General features: G+C 40.4%; 1 protein-coding gene across 1 annotated transcript; it reads left to right on the forward strand.

Annotated features, from left to right (window-relative positions):
• The first annotated feature begins 22 nt into the window (after positions 1-22).
• Positions 23-19,917, forward strand: LOC118117786 (protein Niban 1). The gene is made up of 14 exons (XM_035170334.2): positions 23-199; positions 3,145-3,275; positions 3,376-3,513; positions 4,640-4,757; positions 8,263-8,424; positions 13,545-13,660; positions 13,737-13,841; positions 14,364-14,526; positions 14,610-14,791; positions 14,962-15,108; positions 15,274-15,384; positions 16,379-16,486; positions 16,585-16,696; positions 18,246-19,917. Exons 1-14 carry the CDS (start codon positions 31-33, stop codon positions 19,373-19,375), a joined length of 2,892 nt encoding a protein of 963 aa, XP_035026225.2. The 5' UTR covers positions 23-30; the 3' UTR covers positions 19,376-19,917.
• The last annotated feature ends 1,329 nt before the right edge of the window (positions 19,918-21,246 follow it).

Below are 21,246 nucleotides of genomic sequence, written 5' to 3' on the forward strand. Positions count from 1 at the left end.
AGTTTCAAGTGTCCCGCCCACGCTCGGCACATGCTGCACAGAGGAAATGAGCTGACACATAAGAGCATCTCATCTGGTTGTCATGCATCTCAACTGAATTTATTTTCTACAGAGACATTTCACAGCAAGGGGAACCAAGGCATTATGGGAGCGTCTTCTTCTGGCTTGTTGGATGAGGCCAAAATCAGCCACATTAAAGGTAAAACTAAGAGATCACAACTTTTTTAGCATTCTTCTGCGTAATCTACAGTTTTGCACATTTCTTGTTTAGAGCATTCAAGTTTGAATGCGTTTTCCACGGAGAGTAAAGTGAATAAACAGAGAGGAAGAAGCAGAGACATGTCATTTTAAGAGAAATAACAGAAGCTGTGGGGCTTTGGAGAGGGATGATATTAAGTAATGGTAGCAGGCAGCAGTGATACTTTTAGCTATTGAAGAAGAAACGTGGTGTAAGGGTGTGGAACGGGTCAGGAGAGAAAAATGTATAATTTTGGTGCAGATCCGAATCAAGGGGTGCATCCTGGATTTTATTTTTCATTTTCATTATCTTTGCGTGACAGGGTGATTATCAACCTTTTCCTTGATTTCTCAGATAATAATTCTTGTCGTAAAAAAACAGGCATGATACTGACCTGAGACTTATATTTATGAGTTTTTGCAATTTGGTGCAGATCCAAATAAAAATCTTGAATTTAAATGTGGTTTCATAAGGCGACTGTTGGTCCTTGGTGGAGGAATGCACTCTACTTACTACCCGTCTAGTTTTAATTGGTATTCAGACTGTGAATTTCTACTGTATCAAAAGTGATTGTGCTGAAAGGTGGATGTCACCTGTTTAGGTTGGTTTACTCTCTACTGTCTGTCTGCTCTGGATCTAAATCTCAAATTAAACAATTACACACTTCATCCAGCTCATTTCTATTAGTCCTATCATGTCTTTTACATGTGTATATACTACACATATATATCTTAAAAACATATATGTTGTATGATTTAAAGCAGTCCAATGCTAAAATGAGAGAAGTGTGTTGTCATTTTGAAAACTGTGGGTAGTAGTAGTGCTGGGTTTGACTCTTCATGGGAGGAGGAAGACAGGAAATCAGGCAGGGGGAGGGGGCTGTGTGACAAACCAACATGGGGACATATATTTACACTGCATGTATGTAGCAGGCCACCAGCATAGCTTTTCTAAATGGGATGACACCATTAAAAAGGAAATTATAATTTAATGTGCAATACAAAATGTGTTGTATCCGGGATGATAATGTAAACCTCAAATGAAATTTAACTTTAAAAAAAAATAACTCATGAAACAAAAAACATTATGCTATGAGAGTGTCTTTGCTCATTTCCATGCGTGCATTCCTATACATGTTATCAGCACAGTTACATCCTGTCACTAATCTCCACTGCAAACTAGAAGGTAATTACAGCCATTTCCAACTATTACATTATTACGGGTTGTCTAATCTCTGTGTGTGTGTTTGTGGGTGTGTATGTGTGTGTCTTTGTGTGTGGGTGTGTGTGTGTGTGCGTGTAAAGATGAAAGTGAGGCTTCAGGGTGATCCCAAGAATACATGATAATATCCACGCTCTGTAAACGGATGATAAAGAACACATTATGACTGATCCACACCCAAACAAATCAAGAGCCTATAATCAGGAGAGTACAGTAATCTGTCTCTTTGTCTGTACACAACTTAAATACTGTAAGCACTATAAATATGAATTTTGCAATCCCAGATACAAAATTATCACAATGATAATTCTATATTAGAGCTTCAATAATAATAATAATAATAAACTGTATCTATATAGCAACTTTCAAAACACTGTTACAAAGTGCTTTACGAGACCAACATGAAGAACTGAGTGCAAACAACAATTAAACTGAAGATCATAATTTTTTATCTAAACCTTTTATTGTATCTTTATTGTACAATTGGGCTGTAAATCAGGGGATAGAGCCGGTCTTCCTCTAACCAGTAGGTCAGCGGTTCGATCCCAGTCTCTTCCCCATTCCACATGCCAAGGTGTCCTTGGGCAAGATACTGAATTGCTCATAGAAAAAGTGCTACCCTTTGATGCACTGTAAGAATATGTGTGAGAAAGGGTGAATTGCGGGGAAAAAAACAGCACTGTAAAGCTCTTTGAGTGATCCTCAAGATTTCATGGAGTGTTTGAGCCCCACTTTTTGTCTTGCAGACCATTGAAAAATGAACAGATGTATCTTGATAATGTAACCGAAAACCGGCATTCCTTGTTTTTTTCTCTTATTTGGTGGAAATTCAAGAAGATAAGAACAAAACAAGTTTTTTTTAGAGTAAATGTTTGTTTTTTTTAACATTTAGCACACATGTAGCAACATTATTATACGATCTAAGTTGTGTCCTTCACCACCATAAACGGTATATAAAGATGAATGACACGTCTCCACTTCCTCCCACTATCCAGAAATTTAGCTTAATCCTGGATATGAACGTCGCCATCTTGTGCAGAGTCAGTAGCAATTAGGGGAGGGAGCTGTGGTACCGAGGTCCCATCAATACACGTTTGACTAATCATGAGTCATTCACAGCTGTCAATCATTCACTACATTTTTATAGCATCAAATAACTATTTAAAGCCAAACGTACTGGAGACATAAGCCCTCGGGCATACATCATTAGGCTATGATAAGAATTATCTTAAAATCACATAAACAATCTTTATAGTTCTTTGGTCTCATCCACCTGTAACTCTTTAGCTGCTAAATGTTCCACTATGTCCACTAACAAGTTGCTAACAACATTAGCTTGGTTGTAGATTCCGGCTGGTTGATGAGAGAGGTAAGTGTGAACCAAAACTATAAAGTTATGGGCCAGAAAATCAAAACAATGAGCTAAAAGAGGCTAAATGTTCAGGGTGTATACGTTGACATCATACAGTTATTTAATATGTTTTTGATGTGAAAATATTGATTTGTGCAGTTTTACTGCAGATACATTTATGTATTTTCTTGCAATAAATAATGTCTGTGAGTTGATTACTTCAGTTCAGTTTCGAATTAGAAGGAATTGTACTTTTTAAAGGGGCCAGGCAAGTAGAGATATGTATATAATGACAATATTATTTATGAATGTGTATGTGTTTGTGTGTATCCAGGAATTATTGACAGCACGTTCCAGGACTTCAGTGTGTTTTACCGTCAGCAGTACTCTTCTGCCTATGTTGGACACTTACACCAGGAGGTGGAGCCTAAGAAAGAGGGGAGAGGCCTGTTGCTGACTCAGAGGGTAGCAGCATGTTGGATGCAACTGGAAAATCTGTGCACATTTGGTATAAGATGATAAAAATGTAATATATATGTATGTGTGTGTGTGTGTGTGTGTGTAGCCTGAGTGTGCTCCAGAGGAGGTGCTGTACCAAGGTAATGTGAAGTTCTCCTGCTGGGATGAGCAGGGAAAGAAATTCAGAGAGAGGTACGCCGTCCTGAGGAGAGACTACAAAGTTGAGATACATGAAAACAAGGAGGTAACACACTTTTCACATAAATGACATTCAAAATATATGTCTGCCATTGTTTGACACTGGATATTGATCAGGTTTAAAATGACTGTCACTGCCACGTGCATTTTAAGTAGGCTAGTACAGTACGATGGATATGTATGCACCCCTTCATGTGTGTTAACACGCATACAAACACATGTAGTCACAGACATAATGTCAGAGAATACACACAAATATATGTATTATGTATTGATACATTACCTCGCCTCTCACCCTAACTATACCCCAATTTTAACCTGAACCTTAAAACCAGATCTTAATCAAACAGTTTTGCGACGGCTGACTAAATTTCTTTACAACGAGGATTTCAAACCAGAAGTTGTCCAGATAACCATAGAGAGACATGCATACAGAGTCATAGAGACATAGACACAAACTAATTGCCTTGAAAAGAGAATATAAGGCCTGTAGTTGTACCTTTTGTGGAAAACACTTATAGCCATAGCCACAATCTGTTTCTGACTTTCTGTGTAGATATCCTGCAGATGTGGCAGCAGTCCTATAATCCTGGGTGCTTGCTGAACAGCCATGATTATAATAACCTTTGCTATGATGGAATAGTCTATAGGTTTTTAAGGCAGGTGTGATGTACCTGCAGAAAAAGAAAGGGTTCATCTTAACTTCATGGTCTGGAGAGAAAACTGGAGACCGAAGCACAAGAAGAGAGACCTAAGCCCAGATTGTTGAATATTAATATCAGTGCTGTTTGCACAACAGTAACAAAGGCAGAGCTAATATAGATATAAAATAATATGACACAGATGTTCCTCCCTTCAATGTTTTCAGGAGCAGTGTGCAGGACACAGACGACTGCATCCTCAATTTATAAGCGGATAAGCAAACTGTAATGTCTCAAAACATGTCATTATTACTGTTGTTAAGAGTAACAATCTTTGAGACATATTACTGGTGCTTTCTTGAACTCCAGGAACAATTCTTTTAAAACCGTGTGTAGCAGAGTTGACTTGAGCAAAACTTTCAGACCCGACGTGTTAATCCATCTGGGTCTGCAGCCTTTTTAAACTTTGACATATCTAACAGCTTTGTCCACCAACCTCTCTGTCATTCGTCTCTCTGTTTCCACCTGAAGTCTTTCAATCGTGGATGTGCCGCTAAGTTGGTCCTCCAGCCAACAGGGGGCAGTGTGCTGACCTCAGAACAGGAGTCCAGAGCTCACCTGGAGAAAATGTGTGATGGAATACTCAACGGTAATATTAATGTATTTCTATATACCTAAAGTATTTAACTAAATTCTGTGTTAACCCCCAGCCATTTTTATCAACCTAAATGATCTGCACTGTCTGAGATTCACTCTGATCGTTGACACAAAGAGAAACACAAGCTGACTCTGCTGTATCCTAAGTTTGATTTGAGGTTTCACAGACTCATCAATTCATCATGTGGCAATTTATATTTAGCGAGTGTTCTCTTTTATGCTGTTGTCTGCTGGGGAAGCAACATTACAGGTGAACAGGATCAATAAGTTCAAGAAGCCATGATCTGTCACTGGCCTGACTCCAGACTCTCTTGAGATCATTACAGAGCTGAGCAGGACGAGGAAGTTCTGGAGCGTTCTGTCACAGGACGATCATCTTTTGTACAGAACCTATATTCAAAGCATCAGCAGCAATAAGCTGCTGTTCCCAAAATACTCCACTGAAAGGTTAAAAACTCTTTGTTGATGTAGTCTTTTTCTAAGTATTATTCCTTCACTGTATGAGACGATTACTGGCGTTGTCTGCATTCCGTTTACATGGTTATACATACATCCTATCCTATCCACAATGTATGCACTTAGTAATAATAAGAGCAAACAGCTCTTTTACATTACATTTCATTTAGCTGACGCTTTTATCCAAAGCGACTTACAATAAGTGCATTCAACCATGAGGGTACAAACCCAGAACAACAAGAATCAAGAAAGTACAATTTTCTTCAAGAAATCCAAACTACAAAGTGCTATAGGTAAGTGCCATATAAGTGCTACTAAAGTGCTACTTATATATTTTTTATTATTCAAGGTATAGTCGGAAGAGATGTGTTTTTAGTTTGCGGTGGAAGATGTGTAGACTTTCTGCTGTCCTGATGTCGTTGGGGAGCTCGTTCCACCATTTAGGAGCCAGGACAGCAAACAGTCGTGATTTTGTTGAGTGTTTAGCTCGCAGTGAGGGAGCAGCAAGCCGATTGGCAGATGCAGAGCGGAGTGAACGGGCTGGGGTGTAACGCTTGACCATGTCCTGGATGTAGACTGGACCCGATCCGTTCGTAGCACGGTACCCAAGTACCAATGTTTTGAAATGGATGCGGGCAGCCACTGGTAACCAGTGAAGGGAGAGGAGGAGAGGAGTAGTGTGAGTGAATTTAGGTAGGTTAAAGACCAGTCAAGCTGCTGCATTCTGGATGAGCTGCAGAGGTCTGATGGCACTAGCAGGTAGACCTGCCAGAAGGGAGTTGAAATAGTCTAGGCGTGAGATGACCAGCGCCTGGACCAGAACCTGCGCTGCCTCCTGAGTGAGAAGGGGGCGTATTCTCCTGATGTTGTGAAGCATGTATCTACAGGAATGTGTTGTTGCAGTAATGTTGGCGTTAAGGGAGAGTTGACTGTTGAGTGTCACACCCAGGTTCCTAGCAGTCTGATTGGGGGTTAACACAGAGTTTTCAAAGTTAATAGTCAGGTCATGGGTGGGAGAGTCTTTCCCTGGAAGGAAAAGTAGTTCAGTCTTGTCAAGGTAAATTTTCAGGTGGTGTGCGGACATCCAGTGAGAGATGTCAGTCAGACAGGCAGAGTTTTGTGCTGCTACCTGTGTTTCAGATTGGGGAAAAGAGAGGATTAGTTGGGTGTCATCAGCATAGCTGTGGTAGGAAAAGCCGCACGTGAGTGAGAGCCGAGAGAGTTGGTGTACAGAGAGAAGAGGAGGGGACCCAAGACGGAACCTTGAGGGACCCCAGTAGTGAGAGGACAAGGTTCAGACACAGATCCTCTCCAAGATACCCGGTAAGTGCGGTCGTTGAGGTGATGAGAGCAGGGAGAGAGCAGAGCCTAAGACACCCAGTTCCTGAAGGGAGGAAATAAGGATCTGGTGGTTCACTGTGTCAAATGCAGCAGAGAGGTCTAGAAGGATGAGGACAGAGGAGAGAGAGGCTGCTCTAGCAGTGTGAAGTTGCTCAGAGACAGCAAGAAGAGCCGTCTCAGTTGAGTGGCCTGCCTTGAAACCAGACTGGTGAGGGTCAAGAAGGTTGTTATGGTGGAGATAGGAGCTGAGTTGATTAAAGATAGTTTGCTCGAGAGTTTTGGAAAGAAAGGGAAGAATAGAGACAGGTCTGTAGTTGTTTACTTGAGACGAGTTGAGGGTGGGTTTCTTCAGGAGAGGGTTAACTCTTGCCTCCTTCGGAGAGTTAGGGAAACAGCCAGTTGACAGGGAAGTGTTGATAAGATGGGTGAAAAAAGGAAGAAGGTCAGGAGCAATAGACTGGAGAATGTGAGATGGGATGGGGTCGAGGGGGCAGGTGGTTGGGCGGGCGGAGGTTACCAAGGTAAGAACTTGATTGGGAGACAGGGGGGTGAAATAAGAAAGTGAAGGGGATGAAGATGAAGTTGATGGAAATGTAGTTATAGAAGGAGGATTAGAAAATGAGGAGCGTCATCTATCTTTTTTGTAAAGTAGTTGACAAAGTGGCTTGGTAGAAGGGTGGAAGGAGGATGGGGAGTGGGGGAGTCAAGGAGGTTGGAAAAGATGGAGAAGAGTTTTTTGGGGTTCGAAAATGAGGATTGAATTCTAGTTTGGTAAAAAGAGCTTTTGGCTGCAGAAATAGAGGCAGAGAAAGAGAAGAGATTGATAAGTGAGCAGGTCATCAGGGTGTTTAGATTTTCGCCATTTCCTTTCTGATGCTCGCATTGTGGCTCTGTCGGCACGCACCGAGTCAGACAACCACGGAGGTGGGGAGGACTTGCGGACCTGTCGTGAAGAAGAGGACAGAGAGAATCAAGAGAGGAAGACAGAGTAGAAAGGAGAGTGTCTGTAGCAGAGTTAGGATGCATGAGTGAGAACGAGTCAGTTGAAGGGAGGTCTGATAAAACAGAGGAGGCCAGAGAGGAGGGAGAGAGGGAGCGAATGTGGCGACGAACAGGTACAGAGTCTGTTGATGTGGTAGGGTTGTCAGTTTGAGAGAGTGGGAGAGAGTAAGAGATAAAGAAGTGGTCAGACACATGAAGTGGGGTTACGGCAGAAGTGGTGCTACATGAAGAGATGTAGAGCAGTTTCTGGTGAAAATATAGTCATGTTGGTTACCAGCTTTGTGAGTAGGAGGGGAAGGACTGAGTGAGAGAGCAAAGGAAGAAAGTGGTGCTCTTCATGTAGCACCACTTCTGCCGTTTATAATACACCTAAAATTAGCAATATCCGGTATCTGTACACTCGAATTATAGTGAGGTGACAAAAAAAAAAAAAACTTCCCCCTAACATAACCTGTGTTTGTTTATTCCTGAAAATATAAATGTACAGTTCAACCAATGCACATGGTTTCTTTGGAAGATGAATTATCTGTATTTTGTCTTATAGGGCTTGTTAAGAAGATATGATGTCATTAAAATAATGAGTTGCTGTGCATGTTTAACATAAATGCTTTTATTGTTGAACATAAACCTATGTATGGTCCTGAGAAAATAGAGTCACGCCCTCACCTGTAACACACCCTTACCGTCTGTGTGTTTAGGAGTGAAGGAGGATTCTTCTCCGGTGGTGTCATCTCCAGATGTGATTGCTGTGTATCTGCACCTGCCCTACACAGGCCATGCCTGCTTCCTCTTTCAGCAGGAAGAAGAACGAGATCACTTCCTGTCTGCGCTCAAGACCTGCATTAGACACCGTAACCTTGGTAAGACATTCATACAGTTACTGTTTCTGTGGCCCAGTTTTACACCCTGTGCTGTCTCTCTGTTTGAAGTATGGAGTCCATGATTAAACTAAATGAATTTAACATGGTAACCTGGGAAAGATGCTCAACTTGATGGTACATCCCACTCCAAGATACAGCTGAAAATCTGGAATAAGATTGTTACCAATTTCATCAAACTTTTCAAAGAAGGATCAACGTCCCCTTACATTTGACTGCATAACCATTGTATTTAATTTGCTTGTTTCATTTTATGGTTTGATTAAAAAGGTGAAACCAAGACATAAAACACACCAGACCTAATAAGGACAGAGGTTTGTTTTCTGCTTGTGGGCTTATTACACAGGTTCAGTTGTGTAATGGTGAAATCTTGAAAGCAGCTGACTCATGGGAATCGGGAAATTGACAAAGGGAAATTCATTGTGCCATAACAAGAAGCAGAGAAAATCAGTTCTAGTTCAAATCCGTCCAACAATTAAATACCCCACCAACACTCCCAAATGTATAAATAACTAATTATGGTTTCATTAAAGCCCAAGTGCTGAAATTATTTCTTGGGTGAAAAACGTATTACCTGTTGTCAATCATGAAATTTAGCTTTACCATTTAAAAGAACAGGTTTTCCTGCAAAGCATTTCAAAACACATCTTGACGTTAGCTTTGTGCCAGAGATTTATACCACCTTTAATCATCATCTCACTCTCCTCAATTACTGATACAACATGACTGGAATTTCATCTTAGACATGAAGTGTATTTCGCATCAGGCAGTATATAGACTGATGTATTAAAGAGTTCTTCATCCTCTTACGTTTAAACCGGCAGACTTTCACTTTCCTTTTCAGTTTTTTTCAACCAGTTTACCATAAACAAAGTCTTTATTTTTAAACATGATTTCCTTGGTGTTGATAATATTTTTCTTATTAATTTTATCTTTAGCCACATACAGTTCAGCACTAATTAGTCTAGGTTAATCTAGGGAACTATTATGAAAGATTCCCCACCACAATCAAATCATGCTTTAAGCTCTTCCTTACTGCCAGGGGACCATTTCCTAACTCCTCTTACCTAATACCTTTGACGTTTTATAAGTTAAATACTCAACATGAGGATCAGAGTTTGAGACAAGAAGTCTGATTGTGAATTCATAAGCTTTTAAAATAAAACCCCTCTCCACATTGGGATTACAGATCATTCCTCTTTTCAATAAACTTGCAGCACCAGAGATTGTTTATGTTCAGTATATTCAAATCCAAACACATTTGCATTTCATTTGGTTGGCATTTCTAACAGCACCTGTTAGAGGAAATCCACAGAAGGTGTTGGTCATGTCCAGTTGAAGCCAGCTTTCACCTCTCAGTGAAACATGTTAAAGGTGCATCAGAAAATTCAAAACAGGAGCTACCTTGCATATTGTCAGATCTCATCCACCTTGTCATCCACCAGAGAACATAGTTACCCGAGGATATTATCCTCAATTATAACAGATACCTCCTCTCTTTCTTCCAGTGGCCTCCTCACCTCGTCCTTTGGGGAAAGGGATTAAGCTCTATAGAGTCTCTGTAGGAGAAAAGGTATAATGACATATGAGAACATAATCCCAAAAGAGCAGAGGTGGGAAGTAACAAGGTTCAAATCCTTACTCCTTATATTTTCAAAACACTTACTTTGTCTTAATGCTTTTGGGAGGAATTGTGTATTTCGTTTGTTTTTTTATTTCGCAGCGCCACTTTCCCAACATCAAGACAGATTTCAATGCAAATGGATGGGACAGTATCACACATGGAATTAAGAATTGTATTTGATTAAGAATACTTAATAAAATACATTGTACACATTTCATCCTCAAAAAATGTTTCTTGCTTTAACCCCTGTTTTTAGTATTTATTTTATTGTTTATTATATTGTTTTTGAAGTAAGAGTGGTTTAAGTTAAGTAGTCTTCAAACTATATTAATGAGACACAAGTCTCAGGTTTCTTTGCATGGATACAGTCGGTGTGTTAGGCTTTTAAAGATTCAAACATGATGCATTGGGATTTCTGTAATAATGTAAAGATGACAGAATCAAATATTTAACTGTTGTAGCTGCTGCTCTTCACTTGAGTTTGTCACTTGTGGTTTTGGTTGCCCTGGCGACAGATAAAAATATTACTGCAGATTTCCTGTGTGGTTTGCTGGCATATGAAGCAACAGTCACCCTTTTACTATATGTCACAAGGTTGTTAAAATATGAGATGTCACATCTGCGCAGTCACCATAGCAACAGAAAGCAACACACAACACACAGCAGTGACTGTTGGTGGTGGCACAAAAAAGTGTTGATCTTAATAATCCTAACGTATTAATTATAATAATAAACTTAATAATAATAACTTTATTCGTATAGCACTTTTTCATACAAGTTTCAAAGTGCTTTACAACAAACAATCTAAAATTCACGAACAGAGTAAAAAAAAAGATAAAGATAATAAAAGTCATAGACAAGAATCAATCAATCAATCAAATTTTATTTGTATAGCCCATATTCACAAATCACAATTTGCCTCATAGGGCTTTAACAAGGTGTGACATCCTCTGCCCTTAACCCTCAACAAGAGTAAGGAAAAACTACCAAAAAAACCTTTTAACAAGGTAAAAAGAAGGTAGAAACCTCAGAGAGAGCCACATGTGAGGGATCCCTCTCCCAGGATGGACAGAAGTGCAATAGATGTCAAGTGTAAACCTTGACATCTGTACCTGGTTCTAGGCTTCATTATTTTTTTAATTGCTGTATGAAAAAGAAGTGAGATTAAACAGGTAAACGATCCTGCTAGTCTAATCTCTTCTGTCAGATTGTTCCAAACTGTAAGGGCCCTCACAACAAAGGCTCTATCTCCAATTTTAAAACCAATCCTAGAATAAACAGGTAGCCAGAGCAAGGATGCTAAAACAGGGGTGATAGGATTACACAACTGATGATGGCTCTCTCTAGTGTCTATAAAATTAACTTTAACCAGTGTTGACTAGCCTCTTTGTTTTATAAAACTCAATAAAATCTAATTCAAATTTTCTAATCTAAGTTATAGAATACTTGCTTTTCATAGAAAGCTTGTGTTTCTGTAGTTTAAGGAGCAAAGTGCATGCTTTAGTCTGATCTGTCAGCAGTAGTGGATAATCACCTGAAACTGTGGCCCAGAATGAACAAACCAATACTCTAGAGCAGGGGTTCCCAAACTTTTCAGCCCGCGACCCCCAAAATAATGGTGCCAGAGACTGGCGACCCCCATCGGCCCTGGATGTGGTATATAATGTTGCGCACAGCCACGCACACATGGACATTAAATTCACATTACTTTCAGGTGTGCAAATAAAAAACCTTTTTCAAACAACTTTTTGTGACATTTGTCGCTTTTTAAAAAAAATGTTGCAATAATTTTGCTTAAATTCAACTTAATTGAAGTACTTTTGGTGACATTTATCACTACATTCCTCCATCAGTCTGTACTTTTTCAAAAATAGAGAAAAAATTAATTCAATTATAATCACTTTGTTACAAAGATGATAAAGCTCAACCAAAAAGAACACAGGCATGTGACTGGGGTGTAATGTTTCTAAGTGTCTTCTTAATTTGTTGGGTCTCATAGAGTTTTCAGACATAAAATACACACTGGTCTCTCCTCATCTCCTACCGCATTCACTGTGAACCCAACAGCAAGATAGGCTTCATCGTACTTTCTTTTCATCTTGGTTTTTGAACACTGTCTCTTGTTTGTCCCTGACCGGCTGCTTCACGTGAACGAGCTCTGATCTCACTGTGTGTGTCTCTCTGAGCGAGTGAGTGGGGGCGGAGCCCCGGGGCCTGTGTGTGTGCGCTGTCTGCGAGCACACACACATACACACACACACACACGCCCGCTCCTGGTATTTCATGCTGGCCTGATACGATGATGATTTAACAACCCTCATGTTCACGTTCAACATATGAAAACTGATTCGTAAAGTCCACCGTTCGCGAAAAATATGCGCGACATGCACAACCCTGTACAGGGAGCCACTGCAGAGGGGCTGAAGAGCCGCATGCGGCTTCAGAGCCGCGGGTTGCCGACCCCTGGCTACGGCGAAAGAACGATTTGTTTACTGTTCCGCCGCTAAGGAGATGCGGACGTCAAAACATTAGTTCGGCTATAACATTAGTTCCGCCTCACATTTCCCCCTCCCGGTCGCGCGCCCCACCTGTTATGCCTCCGCGCCCCACCGGTGGGTCAGGTTTAGATTAAAATAAGGTGTAGATTAAGTTTAATGTAGTGGTCAGGGTGTTAGCATTGATCCCCACTATTTGGACTAATTCAGATAAGGTGAGCATGCCATTGACAAATGGATTACTTGCAAATTGCAAATTTCCCCATTGCGGGACTAATAAAGGACTTCTTAGTTTAAAGTTTCTACTTCAGTTTTACAGGATTCCTGATGTCTTGAAAGTCTGGAGCATCACATCACGTGTCAGTGACATCATTCATACAAATCAGTGTTAAGCTGCATTGGTGTAATAAATACTAATGGTGATAAAGGGAAGTGTGTTCAGCATTGCAGGAGCTTTCTGTTCCTCAAAAGTATTCTAGGAAAAGAAGGCCCAAAGGCATTATGGGCAACTTGACCCCAAATGATATAATAAAATGGCACACCAAAGAAAAAGCAGAATACAATATAACGTCAATAAACTGTAAAGACTGGTATTGGGATAAAGAAAGTGTATCAAGTTTCACCCAGTGTAACTGTGGAATTGTGGTGAGTCTGTACACAAATAGATCTCTGTGGCACAGGAGAATACGATTTGGATCCACACACAGTTAGTACAGTTGAAGCAGGACCACTTTAGTCAAAATTAATTTTAATCAACAATTGTAAATTCCAAGTTATATTTGGAGGTACAACTCAGTTCTGAGACCACCCTGACCTTCCAGATATGCACGTGGCAGGGAGAGCACATATATTGTATATCAAGCTTGCACAGAAAGGTTGATATATTGTATATCAAGCATTCTAGAATAATCATAATCCACGATCACGATCCACGATCCACGATCCTCTAGAATCATAACAACTCTCTTCCTCACTTCCTGCAGACCCCTGGTGTGAGTCCTCCTACGAGAGCCAGGCATACATGCGAGCACTCCGACTCTACCGACAGGACAAAGGATGCTATGAATCCTGGGATATGCTGCTCGGAACAGAGGAGGAGGTCAGTGCATGCACACGTGCACGCACAGACAAACACAATGCTTCGTCTACTTGCTCAATCAACTGTGTTCTCCTAGGTTCTGGCCTCCCAGGTGATGGAGGAAGTGTTGCCCTGGTTGCAGAGTCAGCTTCAGTCCAAAGTGAAGGGCAAGAAGACAGAGAGGATACGACAGTGGTTGGCTGTGAGTTAAACTTATACACCCGAGTCAGGCCGAGAGGGTTGTTGTGGTGTCCTCCAGCTTGGGTCCTCTTAAAACACATAAACCTCAGCTGCAGTCTTTGTGCTGAGTGACAGGCGGCTTCACTCGACAGTTTGCTTCAGTCATGTTACACACTTTTACTTAATGCAGTTTTACTCAACTATCAACTGTCTGACAGACCTTGAAGGCATCATGTTATTTGTTTATTCCATTTAAAGAGACTAAAAAGAGATACTGTTGGATTTCTCGTTTCTGCAGGTTTTATGATTTGATGAACTATTTGTCTGCTATGAAATAGTAGCAGTTGCTATGATACAGCTTGATACATTGCCCCCTAGTGGCCAGATCATCAGTTATTGTAGATTTAAATAATTCCGACTTTTCTAATATTTCCTAAATAAAAAAACGATACAGAAGTGAGCTGTGATTACAATTTATAGTTTATTTAAAAAAACTTGTGACTCAATGAGTGCAGCATATGTTTTGTCGGTTTTATGTGTTTAGACAGTGCACGTAACCTACACGTTGGCGCTGGAACAGCTGATATCAAGTATGGTGGTTCTGAGGGAGGAGTGTCGTCAGACAGCATCAGCCAATCAAGCGCTGATCAGATCCAACCTAGACCAGATAATGTCTTCTCTGTCCTTCCTGGAGCAGAAAGTCAGAGGTACAGCACTATGACCTTTAACACCTAAAGTTTAAACAAACATAGAAAATGTTATTTACTGTGTATGTGTGTGTGTGTTCCAGTGTGTATACGTGAAGAAGCAGAGAAAGTGTACAGCGAATCTGTGGCCCCCTACATGTCCTCCATCCTTGAAGTACTTACAGAGAACATAAGTGCAGGGATTCACGGAATGCAACACACACTGCACACACAGATGGACTCTGCCTTCACACACACAAAGGGAGGAACAGAGGACACCAAGAAGGTGAGAGAAAACTTTTTGTTTTTCTGAGTCTGTGATTCTGTTTCCCAGGTGATTTTATCTGTGTTAACTTAAATAACTCTCAATGCAGAGTCTGAGTTTTTAGCTCATGGTTGTAGTTTTATTTGTGTGTGTGTGTGTGTGTGTGTGTGTGTGTGTGTGTGTGTGTCCAGGCCTTGTTCTCTCTGCGCTCCATCAGTCTGGATCAGTGCTACAGGCAGGTGAAGAACCTCACAGAGACGCTTGCTGACTTAAAACTGCGGTTTGGATTGAGCAGCACACAGAGGCTGGTTCACTCTGCACATCTGGAAATGGAGCAGGTATGAACGGCTGCACGTCCATCAGCACTTCACCAAACTCACGGGCTTCATCAAACTGCTCCGTTCAATAACGCGATGGTCTTTGAAGAACACTGAAAAGTGAAAGGTGAAAGCATGGGGTTTGTGTTACACAGAGATATATGGAGTTTATTGTGTTTGTTCCAGCTGCTGGACAGTGCTGTGTACACCTTAGAGCTGTTCCTCCAGTCATCGGCCAGACTGCAGCCTTCTGAAATTCCTGTCAAGATGGAGAGAGCTAAAGAAAGAGTGCTGAAGGTAGAGAGTTACATCACAGAATATTAAATGTTGTCCTATGAAATGTGCTGCAAAACACTTTTGGATATGAAATGCATGACTTCAAGATCTATGAAGAAATTCAATAGAAGAAATGTTTTTAAATTTGAATTTAAAAATACAATCACTAAATTGCGATAATTGGTCTTCAACAAAAATATGTGGGTTTCAGAGGTTTAAATTAATGGAAGATATGACATTCAAATAAAATAAAATGCTAAGATGGATGTGAATATATCAGCCCCTTAACATAACCTAAACAGCCCTTTGCAGTAATGTGAGCTGTACAAAATGACTTAACATCTACAAGCCCTCACACACAAGCTGTACCTGTATAGATTGTGTGTGTACGTAATATAACATTCTTGTATGTTAGACATTAAATGATTTTAGGTTTCCAAAATACATTTTCAAGTGGTGCTAGATTACAATTCAAGCTCGTCACAACAAGCAGTGAATAACACGCTAGCCTTTTGTCCCATACTAGTGGTTGAATATAATTTGAGTGAGTTATTGACCAAATACATTTCAGTCAGGACAGACTCTGATTTATTGGTTGAACAAACATTTATTGCCATGCACAACAGAGAAAGTGATGGTGAATATTATAAATCTTTAGATGTGATGTCATCGGAATTAGAAGGGGTGAGAGGTGCTGGGAGTGAGACTGGAGGAGATTGGAGTTGAGGCGGGTTAGAGCGGATCACTGAATGACAGCTGACTGTGGAAGAGAGGAGAAGGGATTTAAGGTTTGACAGCAACCGCATGATTGGCTGGAAGAGATTGTGGCAGAATCTGATTGGCCATTTAAAAAACCTCCACAATCAGCAGATTAATAATCAGAGAGAGGGTGAGAGAATTGTGATTGATTGAATGTGGGAAAGTCTTCCTGACTGAACTCAAAGCAGTTTCCGAAAGTGATGTTGATATTAGGACTCAGTATGTGAAAATTGCATGTGTGTGTGTGTCTGAGCAGCAGCTGGACTACGACAGCAGAGTTGTCCAGAGGAGGCTCTATCAGGAAGCTCTGTTGGAGATCACTCTGCCTGCTCTCACCAGGAGGATGGACATCAAGTGGAAAACTGTAGGTGGAATACACAGCTGCAATCTGTCTCACTGTGTCTCACTGTGTCTTTTCAGCACTTTGATCACACAGAGTATTGAGATGTGTTTTGTGTGCAGGAGCTGCAGCAGTTTGAGCAGTACATCTCCTCTGACTACAGCAGCTTCATCCTGATCCACAATGTCCATGAGGATGTTCTGAGAAACATCCTCAGCACGGAGATAGAAACAGGTAAACACACACTCAAAAGCATGCATGCACATAATACACATTTTAATTCATTTTATTAATCCAGTCAGTCTCATCTGCAGTGAAACCTTTATAATGCACAATGAAAGTCACTGCACCATAAACATGTCTGTAGTCTTTACATTGTGTCGGTGTGTTGCTGTCGACTCAACAAGCGCCACAGTAATCTAATGACTTCAGTTGTGTTTGTTGAATGTAGTACGTATGCTCATCTTTTTGTGTGTCAGTAAGTAAACACACAAACACACAGCCAGTGTAAGTGATTTATTGGTGGAATGATATTATATCAGAATTCAAAATGGCTTTATTGGCCAAGTATGTGTACACATACAAGGAATTAGACTCTGGTTTAACATTGATTTCAGACTACTTCTTAAAACATATCTTCTTAAGAGAGCCTTTTATTAATTTTAGCACAATGTTTGATGGCTTTTTTATTCTTATTCCTTCTATTCCTCTATATTTCTTATATATTGTTATTGTCTTATTTCCTGTATTATTTAAATCGCCTGCCTGAATATATATTTGCCTTAGTCCTGAAATGTCATTGTTCATTCATGTTAAACACTTTTTGACTTTGTTTTGAAAAGTGCTGGATAAATAAAGTATATTATTATCAATATTATTATTAAATAGACACAGCTATTTAGCTGTTGTTGAGGACAACAATGAAAAAACTGAACACATTTTTTTAATAGTACAAAAATACTTAACTTACAGTAGTGGATGGTCCGGACTGTACTGTACAATAGTACATGCAAAGAAAGTAGGATATTCAAAACACTAATGACCAACACCATTAAAGTATTCATCATGAGAGTATGTGAACAAGTCAACTGGTTCTTTATGTTGTTGTAAACTGTACAAGTGGTGCAAGGAAATAAATAATGAATACTGTTTACAAATACAGCAAATAAATAGATAAATAAGGTATACAGACAGAAAAGCACAGAGGCTGCCATCTGTGGGGCAATCTTAGATGGATTATATCATTATTATAACAGAGGTGTTGCACTGAGGTAGAACAGTACAACTTAACCGATTTTATATTTGATATAAAAAGATTAAAAAAATACTAAAGGCATGAACAAAACTACCTGTGTAACTTCTCTGGTTCAGTTTATATGAAGACTGCAATAGATGTGTTCATCTTGTAGAAGTTCTGCCGCCAGAATCTCACCCACCCCACCAAGTTTGCACACATTTTCTATTTTCATTTAATATGCAATAATATATAATTAATATAGGTTTTAAAATCCTGTCTCCTTACAAACCATTTCAAAAGTCTCCCCACCTTGCCAATAATATACTGTATTTCCATTTAAATCTATGTTATTGGCCTCATACAATCATATGTAAGAAAACACAACAAGACTGTGTATTTCTATAGACTTTAAATTACCTGAAACAGCAATGGGTACATGACCTTGGTTGACCTCAACAGTAGCTGTCAATTTATTCTTAGTCACTATGAACAGGAACATGTTCATTATAATTGTAAACTTGACATTTTTATCTTCCTTCTCCTCAGTGGTGCGGGATGCTGCCAGTAAGAACAGCAACAATCTCTTACTGGACATGTCGGACCTGGCCATCAGTGAGTACAGTCTGTTGGGACAGACGCCTGCTTGCTCCGCACTAGACAGCCCAGCCAATTATGCTCAAGATGTTTCTTCACCCGGGCCCAGTGCAGATACAGAGTCTGCTCCTGTGGTGGAGGAGGAGGCTCAGACGACAGCTCAGACTGACCCAGAACTTAATGCTGCAGCTGAATCTGATCCCAGCTCCACTCAAGGTTCTGACCAGAGAACCTTGCCTCTATCTCCAGTGATTGTTGTGAAACAACAGTTTAATGAATCTTCAACTGAGGAGGTTTCTCGCTCAGAGGAAATCCATCAAGATCCTCAACCTGGAACTGACACACAATCGATGACGGATTCGACCACAGCTGATACTGGAACACCTGACCACTCTATTATCCCAGAACCCTCTAATCCGACCCCAGTCTCTCCTGAGTCCTCAGTGTCCTCGCTGCAGTCCACAGATGTCCTGGCTGAATGTGCTCTAAGCGATCAATCTGCAACACTTGAAAGTTCTGCTTCCTCAGACCAAACACCAGAGGATGCTTCTGTCATCCAGCCCTGCTGCCCTTCACCACCAAAACCATTTTCCACAGACAGTCCGACAATTATCAGCCTGGAGTCACTAAACGAGGCCATCAGTTGCAACGCCAATGAACCTTCTGTTACAATGGTACCGCAGACTACTGACAGAGCAGTTTACCTGACAGGAGACATCAAGGACAGCTGGGAGGTGGAGAGGGTAAAAGAGGAGAAACAAAACGAGGCAGAAGAAGAAGAGAAGACTGAAGGTGATGAAGACAAAGGTAGCGAGCTTGAGAAAATTGATGAGGGGGAAGCAGATGAGAGAGAAGAACACACAGGAAAAACAGTGCAGGAAGAGGAAGTGGAACAGGAGCAGCTCCAAAATCCTCAGCCAATGGAAATGCAGCCAGAGAGTTCTGCCGAGTCGCCATTGGACAGTGTGGCTATTATCAGAGAGCTTGTGACAGAGATCACTGAAGTGGAGACGGTCGTCAGCCCCTGTCCCAACAACAACGCACCCTTACAGTCACCTGACCTGGACAAGTGTGGACCATGACCGATGGGACCACAGTTGATAAAGATGGACGTGTCTCCACTTCCACCTACTTAACAAAAATGAAGCCAAATTATCCTGACATTTGGAGTCTGATGGTGGTGGGAAGCCAGCCCCCCTTAGCTCGACCAATCATGAGTCAGTCTCACCTGTCAATCACCTGTCCCACTCCATTATTGTGGCATCAAATTATGGAGAAAAAAAACCGACCTAATGATAAGAACTACCTTAAATGACAGAAACCATCTTTGGAAAAAGAAATTGACATGTGCTTTTACTTTTAGTTTGGTACATGTCCCAACTGCTCACATAGAAGAGATGGGGTTCAGCCAGCCACCAGGGGTCATACAAGATGTTTTGGCTTCACTTTTGGGAGTCGTCCTATCCTCCATCTTTATATCCACTCATTGAAAAAAAGTCAAACCCATTCCATTAATAGTTTGTCACATTGTCAACATGAAATTTAAAATGTGTACTTGTTTCTTTTCGGCTAACACTCAAATGGATAAAACTAATAAAGATGCTGTCAGCATCATGTTCTTGAAGATACTTTCTTTCATTGTTTGGCCACACTGATGTATGATCACTTTATGAAATTTGCATTGGAGTCTTATTTGATGAATTTCAATCAATATCCAATCTAATTTTAGCTATGTTTTCATTAGTGCCACCAACTCTGATGAAAAATATCTGGCTCTGTAGCAGCTAAATGTTCCACTGTGCTGGTCTCTGACTGTTTGGTCAGGTCCAGTACTCCGAGCTGAAACTGAACCAAACAATGCACTGTACTTCAGTGTTGTTCGTTGAACACGTTCATTTTTATGAGAACGATGAACTGAACGCAACTTAAGGACAAATAATGAATTTGAACGGTGAACACATATTATCTGAGGTCTAGCTAAAACGTTACGGAATGTTTTACTTCTCCTGAGGAGAGACGCTGTCTAAATCGAATGCTTGCACCATGTCGTTGCTCAGTGCCCGTAAAATTTCCACGATGTAGCCTAACCTAAACCAACTAACTCGACTTCGCACTACGTTACCCATGATTCATTGCACATGTAGTCCAAACAAGCAACGTATTCCAAGACAACAGCTCTCGGTCTCATATAAAAATGGCAAGTGAAAGCAGAGACGCAGACTCAGCGACTACATCCGATGCACCTTATTATTATTTGCGGGATTTTTACACACTGTCTGATAAAGATTCCGACAGTAAAAATCTCACCTTTCTGTGCAAATTGTGTCCTCCTGTGCTGAAAAAGCAAGTCCGGACGTCAGCCTCATCCGCATCCAGCTAGCCTAAAAAGTTATCTCCAAGTAATTGAAAGTCAAAAAAAGACCAAGACCCCCTGCCAACAGCCCCAAATGACCCAAACCACATTGTCTGCAGCCTTCAAGGGTATGATTTCCCAGCAACAGGTAGACAAACTCGTGCAGGGTATGAATAAATAAACAGGCAAAATTAGCAATAATAAAAAAAATTTTAAAAAAACATTTCTTTTAGGAATTGATACATATGAAGTACAGTTTAAGGCAAGGGGTAAAAAACAAGTTAAGTCTTTCATTCTCACTTTCCACCTTAAAACTATGAAATGAACTGAACTATGAACTAGTTCAGAATTTAAATGGTGAACTATGAACGTGAACTATTCATGTTTACTTGTATGAACTGAACTTTGAACTAGTTCATGAGAGGTGTGAACTTGCACAACACTGCTGTACTTAAAGTACAGCAGTGTAGTTGTAGTACAAAAAGTATTACTATACTATATGACATCATATTCTGACTTCATAGTGACAACATGATGACATCATTCCACCATATGATCAGATATAATTTTATCTATCCATATTTGTGTGAATAGTCCTCT

The sequence above is a fragment of the Hippoglossus stenolepis genome, chromosome 11 (assembly GCF_022539355.2).
Source record: "Hippoglossus stenolepis isolate QCI-W04-F060 chromosome 11, HSTE1.2, whole genome shotgun sequence".
NCBI lineage: Eukaryota > Metazoa > Chordata > Actinopteri > Pleuronectiformes > Pleuronectidae > Hippoglossus > Hippoglossus stenolepis.

Coding starts and splice junctions, on each gene's coding strand:
- LOC118117786 (XM_035170334.2), top strand. CDS start 31: ATGCTGCACAGAGGAAATGAGCTGACACATAAGAGCATCTCATCTGGT. Junction 3,514..4,639: donor AGATACATGAAAACAAGGAG/GTAACACACTTT, acceptor TTCCACCTGAAG/TCTTTCAATCGTGGATGTGC. Junction 14,527..14,609: donor CCTGGAGCAGAAAGTCAGAG/GTACAGCACTAT, acceptor TGTGTGTTCCAG/TGTGTATACGTGAAGAAGCA.